At 47.0% G+C, this 18,964-nt stretch overlaps 1 protein-coding gene across 1 annotated transcript in view; it reads left to right on the plus strand.

Annotated features, from left to right (window-relative positions):
* The window catches only part of WHRN (whirlin), a 107,281-nt gene that overhangs the window by 48,431 nt on the left and 39,886 nt on the right, over positions 1 to 18,964 (plus strand). The window contains exon 4 of the mRNA XM_065418909.1: positions 1,315 to 1,440. Within this exon, the coding sequence (XP_065274981.1) occupies positions 1,315 to 1,440 (126 nt within the window). The remainder of the gene's footprint in view (positions 1 to 1,314; positions 1,441 to 18,964) is intronic.

Raw genomic sequence — 18,964 nt, forward strand, 5'->3', positions numbered from 1 at the left:
TTTTCTGGACAGAGGCAACTATTTGGGCCTATTGCTTTCTTTTCACTGAACAGCAGGCTGGTCATTCCCTCCTAGGCCTACCCAATCCACCTTGGAAACTGAAATCCTTCGAAAAAACTTGGGGTGGGTAGACCTCTGATCAGAGAAGCCAAACATCTAATTCTGCCATGGTGGAAGTCCAAAGTGCACCCAACTGTTGAAGAATGGTACTGTGACTTGGCGATCCTGGTGGCAAAGGAACAAACAGCATTTTGCAATAGAAACAAGCAAGATACATTTACGGATAAATGGCCCCCGTTTTTGGAAGTATTGGCATGATCAACTTGCTTCTTGAGTAATCCTTTTATTGTTGTGCTCCCCAAGACCCTAATTCCCTTCCATCTCTCAATTTATCCCTTCCCTCTTTCCTCCCTCCTGTCTGCCATATCGTTCCTCTCCTAGCCTCTTTTACTTACCTTTCAGGCTTTTCTTTTGATCCTTTTCTTTCTCTTCTGCTTCTCTTTCTCTGAAAGGGAATCATTCTGGTGATCAGTTTATGATCTTACTTTACAGAGAACCCCAACCCAGGGCTGAATAACAAAATGACCATTGCTCATTGTGCAGGCAAATTTCTTTAGCCAGTCAAAGATTGTTTTTGTTATAATTACTCTTTGCCCTTAATAATGAAGTAGTTTGGGTCTTACCTAGACTGTTATGAAGTCTGATATCGATTCTCTGCTCCAGGTTGGAGAGACCTTTCTTCTTTTTGCTATTTTTATTTGTCATAATCACACACCCAAACATGGCAAGGGCCCACAACCAATACTTCAGCTGTTTCCCTCGCCATCCTGCTCTCCCCGGGACTCTGCTAGCGTGGCAGGAAAGTCGGCAAAAAACTAGAATGACTCACTTCCCTCCCTTGCAATGCAGCAGGAAGCCAGGTGGGGCGCTACAGAGCTGCTGTAGCAGGGAAGGGACAGCCACTGCTAAGACTGTGGCCGCAGCACACCAGAACCATTCGGGGGCTGCCGCGGAGATGGCTGGAGGCGGCTAGGGAGGCGTTCCCCCCTCTCTCCTCCTCATAGCAAAGGGGCTGATTCATACCCTGTACAAGGAGCACATTTTCAGTTCATAATCAGCTAGATTCTCTGTTTCTAGGTACACGCTGTCTTCTAAACACCATCTCCCTCGAGCCATGACGTAGGGCCTAGATGGCCAGTGGTTGGACACCATGTTGTCCGAGACGTGGGGTAGGGGCAGTGCCTCTTCCCTGCACCTGTAAAGTACCGGGCATGTCTGCAGGGCTCCGTAAATACCAGCTCTCCCTCTCCACAGGTGAACCTGGTGCTGAACGAAGGGAAGTCCTTGGGCCTCATGATCCGCGGAGGAGCAGAATATGCGCTGGGCATTTACATCACCGGGGTGGATAAGGGCTCGGAAGCGGAAAGCACCGGCCTGAAGGTGAGAGGCAAGCGCGAAAGGGGGGGGGGAGGTTTGGGGCTCAGCTGGGAGCTGGGAATGCATTTAGAGAGCAGGATCTCCAGCCGATGTGAGTCTCCGTGCTCATGCTGCCGACACAGTAACCCAGCCACTGCACTGGGCCTCTAGGAGTCCACCTCAGCAATCCCCCTAGCGCTGGGCGTTGCTCCTACTGAACGGATGAATGGTTACAGGCTGATTTTTTTACACTGGGCTGTTAAAAACAGTCTGGAAGAGCTGCCACGGGGTGTGTGTGTGTGTGTGTGTGTGCAGGGGCACTGTACACAATGGACGCAGCCCCTCCGAAGCAGGCGGCACCTGCCGTTCTGCACTAGTGCACTCCCCGTGGCGACCCGTGCGACCTTGTTTCCCATCCGAATGGAAGTCTCTCCACCAGGAGCTAGGCTGGCGTCTGGAGGGACAAGCAAGTGTCACTCTCCCGTCTCCCCATGCTGCAAGAGAAGAGACTTTTTTCTATTAAAGTGACTGGGCTTGGTGCCCCCCCAGTGCATCTTTCTCATTCCGACCTGATCAGAGAAACCTGCCATTGCTAGCCACTCGGAGCTGCAGTTTTGGACTCCTTCTAGGGTGACCAGATGTCCCATTTTTAAAGGGACAGTCCCATTTTTTTGGACTTTTTCTTATATAGGTGCCTATGACCCCCCACCCCCTGTCCCGTTTTTTCACAGTTGCTATCTGGTCACCCTAACTCCTTCCTCTCAGTACTTCCCTGGGAGACTGCATTAGCTGCAGTGATGCGGGGGGTGGGGGCTGCACTCACAGTAGCAGCAGCCGGCACGACACTATGTCTATGTTGGTTTCTTTCCGCTTCAGTGACCTTCGCAAGAATAATCTCCATTAATGATTGGCACCGTAGGTGGCAAATCCAAGGCTGAGCCTGTGCGCGGCTGCAGGCAGCCTAAATTGATGCGAGTTGCCTCTGCTTCTGGCCACTTCCGCATCGCCGTATTCAATTCCTACTGTTAGGACCAACTAGGCTGACCAGACAGCAAGTGTCAAAAATCGGGACAGGAGGTGGGGGGTAATAGGTGCCTATGTGAGAAAAAGACCCAAAAATTGGGACTGTCCCTATAAAATCGGAACATCTGGTCACCCTAGGACAAATGCCTGCTTCCAGGTTGTCTCCGAGATACAAGAACTCAGAGGATCTGCTACAGCATCTCCCATGGCATTCTCTCTGCAGCTGGGTTGCCCTCGTGCCCAGGGTTCGGTGCACGGTCACTGCTGAGGTGGCATAAGGCAAGACCCTTTTTCTGCTTGGTTCAAGGGACTCCCTGAGCCCAGCCCTTAGCCAGGAGAGAGGTCTCGGCAAGGGAAATGCAGGAGCTCAGCGGATGGCTCAGGCTTTGGTGGCAGATGCAATAGACAATGATTTAATATCAGACAGGAAAATTGTAAAGGAGTTATAAAGAGATTCATTGGACTCTGGAATAGTCCTTAGCTCCTCTGATTGGGAGCGTGTTTCAGAAGCAGGTTTTACAGGCTGTAATTTCTGGCTGTGCTGCTCAAAATAACCCAGTTCTGTTTGGTCTTTCTCGAAATGGCCCATCTCCTCAGGATCGCAACTTTGTGCTCTTCATCTCCATTTCAGTGTGATTCAGCAGTGACTGAGGGTAAGGTGTTGTGGGGGGTTCCCTTGGAAATGAATTAATAGACTGTGCCTATTGCTTCAGTGTAGGACTGGTGGATAACAAACTCCTTGTGATCAGCTGTTTATGTTCCCTCAAGACATTGACAAAGGCCTGGATTATCAGGGATCGAGGTGTAATCCACCTTGATCCCACTTCCCCTGTGATGGGCTGGCAAATTACTCCCAGTACCCCACCGCTGCTAAACTTTCTGCAGCGGAGCGCTCATCCCACGTCCCGGCACTGCCCTTCTGACACTACTGCAGCGTGTGCTAAATTGCCTGAGATTGGAGGCTGGAGAGGAAGGATGGGCCAAAGGTTAGGGGGCTCATCTGGGATTTGGGTGATCCAGGTTCAATTCCTGCTCTGCTACAGACTTCCTGTGTGACCTTAGGCAAGTCGTTCAACTTGTTGGTGCCTTAGTTTCCCATCTGTACAATGGGGATGATCACACTGCCCTGCCTCACAGGGTATTGTGCAGATAAACCCATTAAAGATTGTGAGGTGCTCCATTAATGCCGTGCTGGGGGCCAGGTAGGTACCTTACATAGACTGAGAGCTAATCTTCCTTCAGTCTTTCTACTCCCAACTGGCCCTACAAACCTTCAGCGTTGGACCATCCCCATTCTATTCAGTTCTTATATCACCCTTGTCACATGGCCTCTGGGATTGTGGGCTTCTCCCTTTGGAACCACTCTGCCTACATGCCAGATCTTTAAAAACAGCTGTTCTTTGAGATAAAGGCACACCCCTGGCCCTGGGGAGACATTGACACTTCCCCTAGTTCATGTGCATGAGGGGCAGCAGGAACAGTGCTCCATGGCAGCTGAAATCTCAGGGCAGCAACGTTATCCCATTCATATTTACCATGGCACAGCAGCTGCATTTTTTCCCCCTAATGTAAAAAGAAAACAGACGTGCCACCCGGGGCTGCCTTCGGACATAATGCAAGTCACTGGGCTGAGGTGAGATCAAACCTATGTGTTCCCAGCACCGACCTGTCAGGCTCCCCCTTGTAAACACTGCAAGATTAATGGCAGGAGAGGGAGGGGAACTGGTCTCCATTCCCTGAGATGATTTTCATAATCGATGCCTCCATGTTCCACCAAGCTCCCCCAACCAGCCCCCGTCACCACCCAGAGAAAATTGCTGCTTTCCTAGCTCAGCCAGGAAGCCAAAGCAGCTAATGGAACATCTGGGCCAAGGGAAATACGTATAGGAAAAAATAATAGCGGCCATATCAAGAATACAGCCTTCTATTATCACCCTCTCTGATTATTTCCATTTATAATACACTGCATTCTCTCTCCACCTAACATTTCATCTCCCAGGCAGTGGAGGGAAGGAAATAATTGGAGACGCTTCTATAAAAATGCACCGTCTAATCCTGTGTTATTTTCTTGGCCAGGTGAGGATTAAGAGGTGGCGGCGTTTTCTATGCAAGGCTTCATGCCGCGAGCATTGTTTTCACATTACATCTCTGCCTATTGATCCTTTATGCCTTGCTCCTCGCTGTGCTGTTTTCCTGTAACTGGTTTGTGCGTGCCAGAAGCCTGACGCTTTGCTGAACACCGGGTTCTGCATGCTTGTGTATAGTTCCTTCTCCCTGATTTGCATACACTGCAAGCTGTAAATTTGGAAATATTTGGTGGAGGGAGGAACAGAAAGGGGCCTCTGTCTTGTTATTATCCACACAGGATGATACTTAGACTAAAGAATGCACATGCACACTCCGTAAGCTAATATGGGCAAAGGCACAGAGAGACATGATTCTAAGATGCAGAAAGAAACTGAAGTTAAACAAGTCCTTCCAAGTAACGGGTTATACCAGGAAAATAGAAAGACTTCTGTTCCCTAGGGGCATGATCCAACATCTGCTGGAGTTGATGGAAAGACTCCTAATGGACGTCAACTGGCATTGGATAAGGTCCTAAATTACCGGATATCTCTATGCATATTAAACTATGTTATCTGCCCTCAGCTATATTTAATATGGTGAATGATAATTTTATAAGTGGATCATTAACTCCTGTCCTATTAAGTGTTCACCCAAGGAGCCAACAAATATCAGCCATCTAAAGGATGGCCTTATGGTTAAGGTACTAGACTGGGATTCAGGGAATGTGGGTTTCATTCCTAGCTTTGCCACAGGTTCCCTGTGTGACCTGGGACAAGTCACTTACAGACCAACAGTATTTGGTGAAAAGCAGCCAATGGAGACAATAAACAAATGAGGAGAGCACAAACAGGGGTTTAAATGTGTAAATTTCAGCTCCCATGGCCGGATTTTTCAAAGGAGCTGAACACTGTCTGAGCCGCCAAGAGACCCACTGGGCGTTGTACTTTCTTAGTCTTGAAAGCATCATCCTTAGCCTCTCTGTGCTTTGGGTACCCTCAAAGCCCAATACTACTTACTCACAGGGGCAAAGGGTTTGTTAAGGGCTGCCTGATCCTTACATGGACAATACAAAGCATTCGGTGAAAGCCGAATCCCAGCTAATTAAAATCCTACTGCAATTCAGAAGTACTAGCCTCAGAACATTAGAACATCCCAGCCGTGAAACAGAGAGTTCTTCAGGTGTCAAGAAAACAGCCTTGATTGTTATAAATGGTCAACATTGAAATATTTATACCCAAGGTCATATTTTGTTTATTTTGTCATGAAACTTTTGACAGATTTTTCTGAACCTGCCTCAATAAGTTTCTTTAATGAAAAATCCAGGATAATGGTTAACCCTATGTGACGGGTTGGATCACAGAACCCCCCTTGAGAGCTGCCACCTGATGTGCCAAGACTACCTCTGCCCCTGCTTTCCCTGCCAGCTCAGGACCCCAGCACCCTGTCTTGCTGAGCCAGACACTCCCGTCTGCTCCAACACAGACCCAGGGTCTGAATTACTTGCCCCAAAGCTGCAGGCTTAACCTAAAAGCAGCTTACAGAAGTGTTCTTGTCTTTTACACTCAGATGCCCAACTCCCAATGGGGTCTAAACCCAAATAAATCCGTTTTACCCTGTATAAAGCTTATGCAGGGTAAACTCATAAATTGTTCGCCCTCTATAACCCTAACAGAGATATGTGCACAGCTGTTTGTCCCCCCCCCCCCCCGGTATTAACACATACTCTGAGTTAATTAATAAGTAAAACGTGATTTTATTAAATACAGAAAGTAGGATTTAAGTGGTTCCAAGTAGTAACAGACAGAACAAAGTAAGTCACCAAGCAAAATAAAATAAAACACGCAAATCTATGTCTAATCAAACTGAAGACAGATAATCTCACCCTTAGAGCTGCTTCAGTAAGTTTTTTCCTCAGACTGGACACCTTCCAGGCCTGGGCACAATTCTTTCCCCTGGTACAGCTCTTGTTCCAGCTCAGGTGGTAGCTGGGGGTTCTTCATGATGGCTCTCTCCTTTGTTCTGTTCCACCCATTTATATATCTTTTGCATAAGGCAGGAATCCTTTGTTCCTCTCTGGGTTCCCACCCCCTCCTTCTCAATGGAAAGACACCAGGTTAAAGATGGATTCCAGTTCACGTGACAGGATCACATGTCACTGCAAGACTTCAAGCCTTCATTCCTCCCAGCCTGACTCACAGGAAGGCTTGCCTGCAAACAGAGCCATCCACAGTCAATTGTCCTGGTTGATGGGAGCCATCAAGATTCCAAACCACCATTAATGGCCCACACTTTGCATAATTACAGTAGGCCCTCAGAGTTATATTTCATATTTCTAGTTTCAGATACAAGAGTGATACATTTATACAAATAGGATGACCACACTCAGTAGATTACACTGGTCTACAATTTTTGAGAAACACTTCCAGGCTCCAGCTTCAAAGAGCCCCTGCCAGCCCCCTGGATCCACAGGAAGGTGACACAAAGTGGGGAGGAGGGACCCGACCGAACCAATCTCCCTCCACGATGGCTGGTTTTCTCTTCTCCTTATGTGAAAATAACACTGGTCTACAATTTTTGAGAAGTCGTCTGCTTCAGAGATAAAATGTGCTATTTATTATGTATTTTGATGTGCTGAATTCAAATATGACAATTAAAACACCTGATTGGCTACTGTTTCTAAGATATTTAAGTTTTTACATTTTATGTCTATGTATATTGTGTAGATAGTAGAGTTTTAATCATAAATTGTAAACCTAGGTCTTTTCATGTGTTTATGGTTGCTTTACATGATAATATTTCACCTGTCCTGTTTATGTAACACTTTAAAAATCAGCAAAAGGGTTATATAAATAAAATTTATTATGAAACAAAAGGCAAAAAACTATTATGTACATAGTTTAGTCCTATTCAGTGTCCACTCGGCGCTTCTTGGTTTGTCTCTTGTATTCATTAAATGGAGCATCTCTTGTCACTGTCCAGCAATAGTCTGCAAGCATTGATGGGCTCCATTTGCCCTGATAGCGTTTCTCTATTGTTGCAATGTCCTGGTGAAATCGCTCGCCGTGCTCGTCGCTCACTGCTCCGCAGTTCGGTGGAAAAAAATCTAGATGAGAGTGCAAAAAATGTATCTTTAGTGACATGTTGCAACCAAGGCTTTTGTATGCCTTGAGGAGGTTTTCCACCAACAACCTGTAGTTGTCTGCCTTGTTGTTTTCGAGAAAATTTATTGCCACTAACTGGAAGGCTTTCCATGCCGTCTTTTCCTTGCCACGCAGTGCATGGTCAAATGCATCATCTCGAAGAAGTTCACAAATCTGAGGACCAACAAAGACACCTTCCTTTATCTTAGCTTCACTTAACCTTGGAAATTTTCCACGGAGGTACTTGAAAGCTGCTTGTGTTTTGTCAATGGCCTTGACAAAGTTCTTCATCAGACCCAGCTTGATGTGTAAGGGTGGTAACAAAATCTTCCTTGATTCAACAAGTGGTGGATGCTGAACACTTTTCCTCCCAGGCTCCAATGACTGTCGGAGTGGCCAATCTTTCTTGATGTAGTGGGAATCTCTTGCACGACTATCCCATTCGCAGAGAAAACAGCAGTACTTTGTGTATCCAGTCTGCAGACCAAGCAAGAGAGCAACAACCTTCAAATCGCCACAAAGCTGCCACTGATGTTGGTCATAGTTTACGCACCTCAAAAGTTGTTTCATGTTGTCATAGGTTTCCTTCATATGGACTGCATGACCAACTGGAATTGATGGCAAAACATTGCCATTATGCAGTAAAACAGCTTGAAGACTCGTCTTCGATGAATCAATGAACAGTCTCCACTCATCTGGATCGTGAATGATGTTGAGGGCTGCCATCACACCATCGATGTTGTTGCAGGCTACAAGATCACCTTCCATGAAGAAGAATGGGACAAGATCCTTTTGACGGTCACGGAACATGGAAACCCTAACATCACCTGCCAGGAGATTCCACTGCTGTAGTCTGGAGCCCAACAGCTCTGCCTTACTCTTGGGTAGTTCCAAATCCCTGACAAGGTCATTCAGTTCACCTTGTATTATGAGGTGTGGTTCAGAGGAGGAGGATGGGAGAAAATGTGGGTCCTGTGACATTGATGGTTCAGGACCAGAAGTTTCATCCTCTTCCTCTTCCTCGTCTGACTCAAGTGAGAATGATTCTGGTGCATCAGGAACCGGCAGTCCTTCTCCGTGGGGTACTGGGCGTATAGCTGATGGAATGTTTGGATAATGCACAGTCCACTTTTTCTTCTTTGACACACCTTTCCCAACTGGAGGCACCATGCAGAAGTAACAATTGCTGGTATGATCTGTTGGCTCTCTCCAAATCATTGGCACTGCAAAAGGCGTAGATTTCCTTTTCCTGTTCAACCACTGGCGAAGATTTGTTGCACAAGTGTTGCAGCATATGTGTGGGGCCCACCTCTTGTCCTGATCTCCAATTTTGCAGCCAAAATAAAGGTGATAGGCTTTCTTAACCATAGTGGTTATACTGCGCTTTTGTGATGCAAAAGTCACTTCACCACAAACATAGCAGAAGTTATCTGCACTGTTCACACAAGTACGAGGCATCTCTGCTCACTTTGGCTAAACAGAAATGTGTCCCTTTGCAAAATCAAACACTGACAAATAAGAGAGCACGACACTGTATGATTTCTAGAGCTGATATAGGGCAATTTGTTCAGCAGAGTGATGTAAGCTTCGTTATGATTGCATCATCCATGACTTCTAGGAATAACATGATGCAATTCATATCATGTATGACGCAATACCAGCTTCAGATTGCATCATTCATTGTTTTGCCTAAAAAGCAAGTACTGTCCAAACCCAGTCATAGATTTATTCATAGATCCAGTCAAAGAGGTATTTTAGTCATTTCTGGTTTAAATTGAGATCCCTTCCCTTTATAACTCACTTATCCTCCGCCATTCCCAAGTCAAGGGTCGTATATACTGACCCAATAGCATATCTTGAAAACTAGAGCCAATCAACAATTTTAAGCATCATTTTCGTTCTCAGTGACCCAGAATTAGTAAAGTTTGACTACATTTATTTCAGAAGCATTTTGACTGTAGAGCAGTGTTATAAGCTTTGTAATGAAACCTTACAAGAGACCCTTTGCATGAAGCATATTCCAGTTACATTATATTCACCATTAGCATATTTTTATAAAATCATATAGACTGCAACGTCACACCCTAACTCTGAGAATCCCTGTAAATAATTCCTTCCCCATCCAGGTAGACTGCCCCTCCTTAGTTATTCCTTTGCCTAGCTAGACCAAGTTAGCTCTCCTAATCTTACTTCATAAATCAGTCCCTCCAGCCCCCGATCACTTTTCCTGCTTTCTGAACTCCGGTCACCTTCCTGGTAATGTGGCACCCAGCAGAGACCGTAATATTCCAGGTGTGATTGGTCAGCAGCTGCTTATAGAGGCTAATCACAGCTCAGTGAAGTGAATGGAAAGCCTCTAACTGGACCATGCTCATAGAGAGGGGCTATGACCTCCCTGCTCTGCCATCTGATGCCTTTGCATGTGCCAGATGACAAGTGCATTGGTCTCATTTGCTATCCACCATCACTCTAGGTCTGTTCAATATTACTGCCTCCCACCGATTGAGTCTGGGCGTCTCGGATTATATCCCCTTATATATTAGATCACATTCTTCCAAGTTGATTCTTTTTTTTTTCTTTTCTGACCATGTTTCGAATCTCTCTGGGTCTTTGTATTAGTTCTCTATCTTGGCTAGGGTTTGCAACTCCTTCTAGTTTAATAGATATTAATGTCATTTCACCTTCATCTTCTGGTATATTAATGATGTTAAAGGAGGCCAGTCCTAACACTAACCCCTGTAGCATCCCATTAGCCACCTCGCTCCCAGATCAATTAAATGCTAGTTAGCATTACCTTTCCGTTTCAAGGCTTTTCGCTCACGTTCAGTCCTCCCCAAGCCAGTTTGAATTAATTTTTCAAGGTGCAGTGTCCAATTCTTTACTGAAATCCATCTATATTCCATCCACTGCATCTCCCTTCATCTAGTCATCTTGCAGTTCTCTCCAAACAAGCCACCAAGATTGTCCAGCAAGATTTGCTCTTTATAAACTCATCTTGCTGGTTCCATTGCCCTCTATTGGTAGTGCTCAGCGCCAATATTTTGGGGCAGATTTTCAAAAGTGCTCAGCTCCCAGTAGTTCCCATTGTTGACACCCAATGTGATGAGCCCTTTGAAAATCTGTCCAACAATGTCCGGCGCAGTGATTTTTCTCTCTGAATACTTCTCCTCTTATTTCTGCCTTTATTCCCCTTATTGGAGCTAGAGTTACAGTACAGTTATTGCCAGGATCAACTTTAAAAAACCAAACCAAACCTGGTACTACATTTTCTCTTCACTAGTCATTAGTTGTCCTTGGTTTATGAAAAATGGTTATTGGTGTTAATTAGTAAAATCCCTGGCAAAAAATGTGTAGAATGTGGGCTGACTGATTTGTGTATGCTCAGTTTTTCCAAGTATTCCATCATTTGCTTTTCATCAATAACTATTTTACAGGATCTGTAACTTATAGGTATATTTTGCATGTAGTTTCTCCTCTCTTATTATTATTCCAGTAGCACTTATGGGTCCTAATGGAGATTGGGGCCTCATGATGGTAGGCACTATGCAAAACACATAGTAAGCAACAGTTTCTGCCATGAATATTTTATAAGCTAAATAGCGAAAGGGCAAGCAGGAGGTGAAACAGGTTACTGATAGATGAAGTGACCTGTCAAAGATTACACAGCAGGTCAGTGGCAGAGGCCACAAGAGCCTAGGTCTTCTGAGTCCAAGTTAGTGTCCTTTCTGCTGGACCACACACAAAACAGCACCAGAAACTGCTGGCTAAGACGGTGTTCTCCGGTCACCCCAAGGCACTGTTATAACAGCACAAAATGATTGTGCTGCACCCCACCACAGGCGTCTGCTCCAGCACCTGTAATGCCAGATCTAATCATGGTGCTAGGTCTCCTTCATTTCCTTTGTCTGCTCCCCTCCCTAGACTCCTTATTATGGAAAGGGCTTGCTGGCGTTTTGGACCTCTATGAAATAGTTATAAGATGGCTCATTAAAACTGCATCTCTGTCTTGTACAAAAAAAATGAAAATTTAATACTCGATATGAAAAACTATTAAAGATTCATAATTGCAATAAAACTCCTTGATAGAACTTGAATTGTCATCGTTTTAGTACTGCAGTGCCATAGACACTCCTTCTTTTAGCAGCAAAACTCCATTCCAGTATGGATTGCTCAGTGCATTAAAGAGGCCCAGGAGGTGATGCTCATTGCACATTTAATTCAAGGCTTCTTCACCCCGACGTGCATCTGTCTTAGCCGGTTAGGCTGTTGCGTAATTTACCCTAGTTGTTTCTATGGCGGTTAGGAATTTTCTGAACGCTGGTTTAAAGCCAGTGGTGTGTGAAGGGAATTTGTGAATTCTGCTCTCTGAGGACATCAGAACTCATGACATTTGTGAGTTAAACTCACTCTAACAAAGCAGCGGGGCTGCCAAGTTTGCTGTCTGCCTGACCCCATCTGCAGCTCTTTCTCCAGTTTGCCTGGTTTCTGTATCTCACCAGCTTAGACACATTCAGCTTGATCTGCTTCCAGAGCCAGCGTAGAAACTCAGCGCCTGATCCTGGAGCACCTTCCACTGGGGAAAGCCGAGGAGGGAACAGAGCAAGTTTGAGCAGGGCGAATGACTGTTATGAGCCTCTTGCTCCAAACCTTGTGCTGCTGTTCCCAGGAGAGGCAGCAAGAAGCCATACAGAAATGTGGGGAGCTGGGATTCCAGGCCACCAGTCACCAGCTCCGTTTTGTATCACTGTCTTTCAGAGGCTATGTTACAACTATTGGCTTTCTTCTTCCCCTGGTACTGCCAGCACTGATGTCCTAGTGGGCTCTGCTTAGTGACAAAGGGGACTGGGAGTAGGGTGACCAGATGTCCCGATTTTATAGGGACAGTCCCAATTTTGGGGTCTTTTTCTTATATAGACTCCTATTACCCCCCCACCCCCTGTCCCGATGTTTCACATTTGCTGTCTGGTCACCCTAACTGGGAGGTAGGAGACCTGAGTTCTATTTCAGACTCCTGGTGTGGTCTGGAGTGAGTCTCTGGCCTCATCTGCACCAGTCCTTTCTTCCAAGCAGCTCCACAGCTGGTGGGGCTGCTACCACACAGGGCATCAGCCGCTACTGGTGTTTTACCACCATCCTGTTAGCCAGTATTATAAAATGAACCAGGATGCTTATGCTCCCTGCATGCTTTTGCATTTATGTTAAGCTTTATTGAGGAAATTTACTGAGGAGTTAAATTGTTCAAGGCTGGGTTTTTTTGTACGTGCCTGTGGGATCCTCTCCGGAGTATTATATATGAATGTTGCTAGGCACTGGAGTACAAAACAGTAGTTCACATTATGGGTCTAATACTATTTGTACTTTACGGTCTCCTGGCATCCGGAATGGCAGTGTATGGAACACAGAGGCGAAAAAGGGAGTGAGGTATATTAATCTCTTGCTTGTCGTAAACAAGCACCCTATACAAATAACTCCAACGAAGCCCATCCTTTGGAGCAGACACAGACTGAAAACTGCTTCCCAGGACTGGGTAACATATTAACCCTTTCTCTGGCCAATAAAGCCGATTGATCTTAGCTTATCTGACATTTCATTAATCAATAATCGAACCCTAATGATCCTCTCCGCAACCATGAGCTCAATGCTGGGAGATTCTTGCTGCCTGGGGATAATGATGATGCTTCTTGTCAAAGCACTTTGCGCTCCTTCCAGGCAAGATGCGGGAGGAGGTGGTATTCAGAAGGGGGGGAATGGTCCAGCCAAGAGGAGCAGCTGCATCTGTCTTTGCTGACTGAACTCTTGTTGTGGGTGCTATTACAGTCTGACTCTTAACTGGCTGGAAAGTGCCATTTTCACGTGGGCTGCGTGAATGAGGTTGGGGTTACTGCACCGGACCTGTTTGCTAGAGAGAGACAATAGTCAGATGCCCTCTGCTGCAATGGCACATGATGGGGTGGTTTTGCAGAGATGGGAGAGGCAGAATCGGTTTCCAACACACCTGCAATTATATAGAATTCAGGAAACGTTGGGCCTGATTCTCAGCTCATGCTGGCATTACCCCAGCTTAACTCTGACTCCAGGAGAGTTGCACGTAGGAAGAGACTGGGACTCTATATCTGTAGCAGACACTGGACACTTATGGAATAACCTGCTCACAAGGAAAGTTTCTGCCTTACCCCCATCAGCCACTGGTTTGTTAATGACCTGAAGCATGAGGGCTTGTATCCCTTACAGATTTTGTTTTATTCTAGTTTTAACTATAGAAGGGGAGGCACTGTTGTCTACTGGTTAGAGCCCTGGCCTGGGAATTGGGAGACATGAGTTCTGTTCCTGGCTCTGACACTGGCCTGCTGGGTGACCTTGGGAAATTACTTCACTTCCCTGTGCCTCAGTTTTCCATCTGTAAAGTGGGGCTAATGATTCTGACCTTTGTAAAGCACTTGGAGATCTACTCATGAAAAACTCAGGGACTTATTTTATATGGATATAAAATAATTTATATCTACAGATCTCAATGCACTTTACCAAGGAGGTCAGTATCTTTATCCCCATTTTACAGAGGAGGAAACTGAGGCACAGAGGTGGGGTGACTTGTTCAGGGTCACCCAGTAGGCCAAGCGCAGAGCTGAGAATAGAACCCAGGTTGGCTGAGTTACAGTACTGTGCCTTTAGCTCTTATAAATGCCTTTTTTAGCCTCAGTGCTAACTTGCGGCACAGAGTTCCACAGATCGTGCATGGAATCCCAATTGATTTCCTCTGATCAGTTTAGAATGTGCTGCCTTTCCATTTAATTGAATGCCCCTTGTTCTCTTCTTATGACAGAGGGTAAGTGAGAAGCACCCGACTCATCTTCTCGATCTCATTCAGTACTTTGGATATCTCTGCCACCTCCCCTCTCCTGTGTCTGCTCTCTAAATGTGACAGTTCTAACCTTTCTAATCTGTCCTTGCCTGGAAGCCTTTCTATGATGCTGATCATCTTTGTTGCCCTCCTCTGGGACGTTTTCTATTTCTGCTGGTATCCTTTCGGAGACGAGAGTGACCACAGTTGAAGGGTGTGCTCAGGGTGAGGGCATACAATTGATCTGTAGAACAGTTTGGGGGCTATTCTCTATGTTTGGCTTTACACAAAATCTTGTTCCCCCCCCCCCCCTTTTTTTTTTTTTTTTTAAACCACCGCTGCATATTGAGCAGATGTTCCTTGAACTGTGCACCATGCTGCCTAGGTTTTTCTCCTGACCAGCAAAGTGCGTGTGTCATTCCTTGCGATGTGTGTGACCTTACACTACTCTACAAATAACGTTACCTGCAGTATGTTGCCCAGTCAGCCCCCAACTTTGTTAGGTCCTTCTTGTTGTCTGAGTCTGAATAATTTTGTCATCCACAAATCTTGCCTCTCCTGGGTTCCCCCCTCACAGGTTTCATTTCCTGACGCTTTTGTGTTCAATCCTCTGTCGCAGCCACATAGTTATGTGCATTTACTAATATCGGTCTGATTTCCATGTCACTTTTGGAGATCTCAAGGGATCAAATGAGTCCTGGTTTATCAGGCAGAGAGCAAGTCATTAGCTAGAAGTCTCCTTTGTGGGATGGGGATTTCATGCCAGAGGAACCCAGAGCACTTTGTAAATTATACACAGGGATCAGTTCACCTACGACGGACATCCAGCCGTTTCTGGGATGGAACAGCACCTCCATATGGATCAGAGCAATGCTGTGCAACACAACCAGGGTGGAGCTTCAGTGCAACAGAGAGACAAGCCAGAAGGGTCCACCAGCCCTTTATTTCAGTTTTACTCCTTCTGCATGAACCACACCCAGATCCAGCCCTTTGCGCTTCCTAGTATGATCCATTACCAAATCTCTTAAAGGCATAGTCCAGAGGTTCTCAAACTTTTGTACTGGTGACCCCTTTCACACAGCAAGCCTCTGAGTGCGACCCCCCCCCCCAATAAATTAAAACCACTTTTTTATGTATTTAACACCATTCTAAATCCTGGAGGCAATGCAGGGTTTGGGGTGGAGGCTGACAGCTCGCAACCCCCCATGTAATAACCCCACGACCCCCTGATTGAGAACCCCTGGTACAGTCCATTACACGTAGCGAATTTGGGATAGGGAGCGGTGCGAGCTAGTCCTCTGGCCCTCTAACCCGTTTCTCTGTGTGGAACACGTGCACCTCGCCTGGGAGCAGCATTGGGAAGGAAAGGGGACTGAGCTCGTGAGCCAGACCCTAGAACCCAGCTAACCGAGGATTCTCCTCTGGGCCTGCTGCCATTCGGATCCGTTTCGTGGAATTTCTCAGTAGCCGGCACCAGGAGGGGAAAACAATCACAGCGCAGGCTGGCTGGCATTAGGCAGTGCAATTAAAGGAGCCGTTTGCATCTTTAGGGGCTCAGCAGGAGATTATGGCACCAGGATGACAAAAGCAAACAAGAGCAAGTGTCTCTGTTGCCAGCGTGCACTGGGACCGGATTATCTAACTCCTTCAGAGCACTAACAGCCCCCTCAAACCCTTCGTGGTAGGCTGGGGAACTCAGGCTGAAAGCTTCATGGTTGGAGAGTAGAGACTGGCCTTGCTCCAGTGTTGCCCAACGAGAGACCTTTCAAGGCCGAGGCTGCAATGTTTTCTGGTGCCACGTGGCGTATGGTAATTGGCAGCTCCCCCCTGCCCTGACACACGCAGTAATAAATGCAGTAATAATGGGTAGCATTTTTCTCGGTGGACTTCACCAAGTTGCGTGAACATTGTTCTGAAGAGAGGCCGGGCCGGTGGTTAGGATGCTAGTCGCAGGCTTGGCAAACCCGAGTTTAATTCTTGGGCAAGTCACTTAGTCCCTCTGGGTCTCAGCTCCCCATCTGTTAAATGAGGGTGCTGGCGCTGTCAGACCTCAAGGGTTGGGTGAGGCTCAGATAACAGTGGCAGCGTAAGCCGACTGATCATTACCCCCACACCCCGTGGCACAGATGTTAAATGACTTTTGCAAGCTAGTCAGTGTCAGGAAAAGAACCTAGGTCTCCTGATGCTTTATCCTTGACACACACAGCCAAATTCTGCTCCCTGTCGCATTGAAATCAATGGAATTACAGCAGTAAAACTCATGGGCAGCGCGTGCACCCCCTGTTTGGGGAGGCTAGCCCCCATCCCGCCTCTTCCACCCAAGGCTCTGCCCCTTCCACTGCCCCACTCTCGCAGGCTGGACTGCCGGCACAGCCCCAAACCCGGCTGGCACCTGGAGCAGTCCCAAACCCCTGCCAGACAGCCAGCGCCTGGAGCAGCCCCGAACCCCGGCTGTCCCCACGGCGCCCGGAGGACCCCCAAGACCCGGCCAGCCAGCTCTGAGCCCCGCCATGGTGGGCAGAACGAGCCACACTGGAATTGATTTTTCATTTTATTATATTTATTATATTTAGCTTCAGCTCCCCTCCAAACAGGGAGTTACTGAAGGTAACGGCTTGTTCCTCTGAAATCGAAGCATAAAGACAACAGCTTTGTCAGAACAAAGGTCTAAACAGAAGGCTGTGGTTAGGCAGATATGAAAGAGCTGTTTCAAAGAAGCCGCTTATCAGAAACTTAGGGGATCGTGATACAGAGTGGAGGGAGGAGCTGATTTGGATACACTGGAAGCCAAAAAAAAAAAAAAAAGGGCCCAAAACAATGTTGCATATCAAGCAGTGTGGAGCAGCCCGAGGAAGTCTCTGATTACAGTGGAAATATGGGCTATGAAATGAAATGACAGATGATCTTCATTAAAGGACAGGGAGGATTAAGAGGCAGAAGAAAGATGAAGTCTAGTCATCCCCGAAGCTCATCATCCTCATCCCCAAAGCTGGCCTGGTTTGGAAGCAGGAGTGAGACACTATGGAATTAACCCCAGATGCTGCAATGAGGGATTGGAGTCTCACAACGTTGGCGGGTGCTCTATGGCCAGTCGACTGCATGCAAGTGGGCAGGGACAGAGATTGAAAAGATGTCAGCTGTCGGTGTTCTGCTCAGGAGGACTACCAGCGGGTGGAGAAGACCTCTGTCTATCTTTGCATAATTTGGAGTTATCTTTAGCCAAGGGGGATTTTGGAGCACTGCACATTAATAAATGGAGTGGGGAGATTGGTCTGGACCAGGACCGGCTCCAGGGTTTTTGCTGCCCCAAGCGGCAGAAAAAAAGAAAAGAAAAAAAAAAGCCGCGATCGCAATTGCGATCGGCGGCACTCCAGCGGTAGCTCCATTGCACCGCTTTCTTCTTCGGCGGTAATTCGGTGGCAGGTGCTTCCCTCCGAGAGGGATCCACCTCCGAATTGCCGCCGAACAGCCCGACGTGCCACCCCTTCCCCTTGGCCGCCCCAAGCACCTGCTTGCTGGGCTGGTGCCTAGAGCCGGCCCTGGTCTGGACTGGAACCCTGGGTACAAGCTCCTTCAAGGTTCACAGGTTGGCCCATTTTGGCTAACTGTATGACTGCCTATTGCTAACGTAAAGCCGCAAACATAGAGCAAAACTCCAGAAGGAAGAACTAAGTTCACAGTGACTGTGCTGAACTGACCAATGTGTCCCCATTGCCCTTTACTGCATAGAATCCGCACTGCTCCACTGTGTGTCATATATGTTATACTGCTAACAGCTGATGGGTATTCTCCCTTAGCTCAGCGGGTAGTGGCTGTGCTTTTGCAGCAGGTTCAGGATCTGAGTTCTGTCCCTGCTGTTGCCAGGATATTCCAAGTGGCCGTGATTGACAGGCTAGTGAGAAATTTGAAGTGGCCAATTGTTCGCTCTGCAGGTGACTCCCCATTAAATTTTCAAGACGGAGTGAGAGTGCGGTGCCTGCCACACCCTTGTTTGCTGAGGGCTGTGCCCTGTCATGCCAAGAGATGGACTTCTTGCTGCAGATAAAACTCTCAGCAGTGCTGTAAAATTATGCATCCATGTGACACTCCAGGCAGCCACCATCTGGCTGCAAAATGACAGTCTCCAGCAGCATGGAAGCCCAAGCCAGAGAGATTATAAATTGGTTTCCCCTACGACCGTGTGATGAAGCTCCAGGAGGCCAGCCCACGGGAGGCAGCAACCGTTCTTGCTCTGAGTGGGTGCCGGGTGCAAATGGATTAACAGAGCAGAGTTGTTAAAAACAGTGCAATGTATCATGCAGAATGTGCGCCCCCCGGAGTGAACTACCCAGAGCCACGGAGCAGGGTTTGCAGCTCAAAACGGAACCAAGCCCAGATTTCATCCGGACTTGGAAGGGTGAACAGCTGACATGCAAACTGATCAGGGGAGTGGAGTGTTTTCCCAGCTCCTGGCTGATTTGTTTAACTGGCTTGGTTTGTA

Source organism: Emys orbicularis, chromosome 18 (genome assembly GCF_028017835.1).
Source record: "Emys orbicularis isolate rEmyOrb1 chromosome 18, rEmyOrb1.hap1, whole genome shotgun sequence".
Taxonomy (NCBI): domain Eukaryota; kingdom Metazoa; phylum Chordata; order Testudines; family Emydidae; genus Emys; species Emys orbicularis.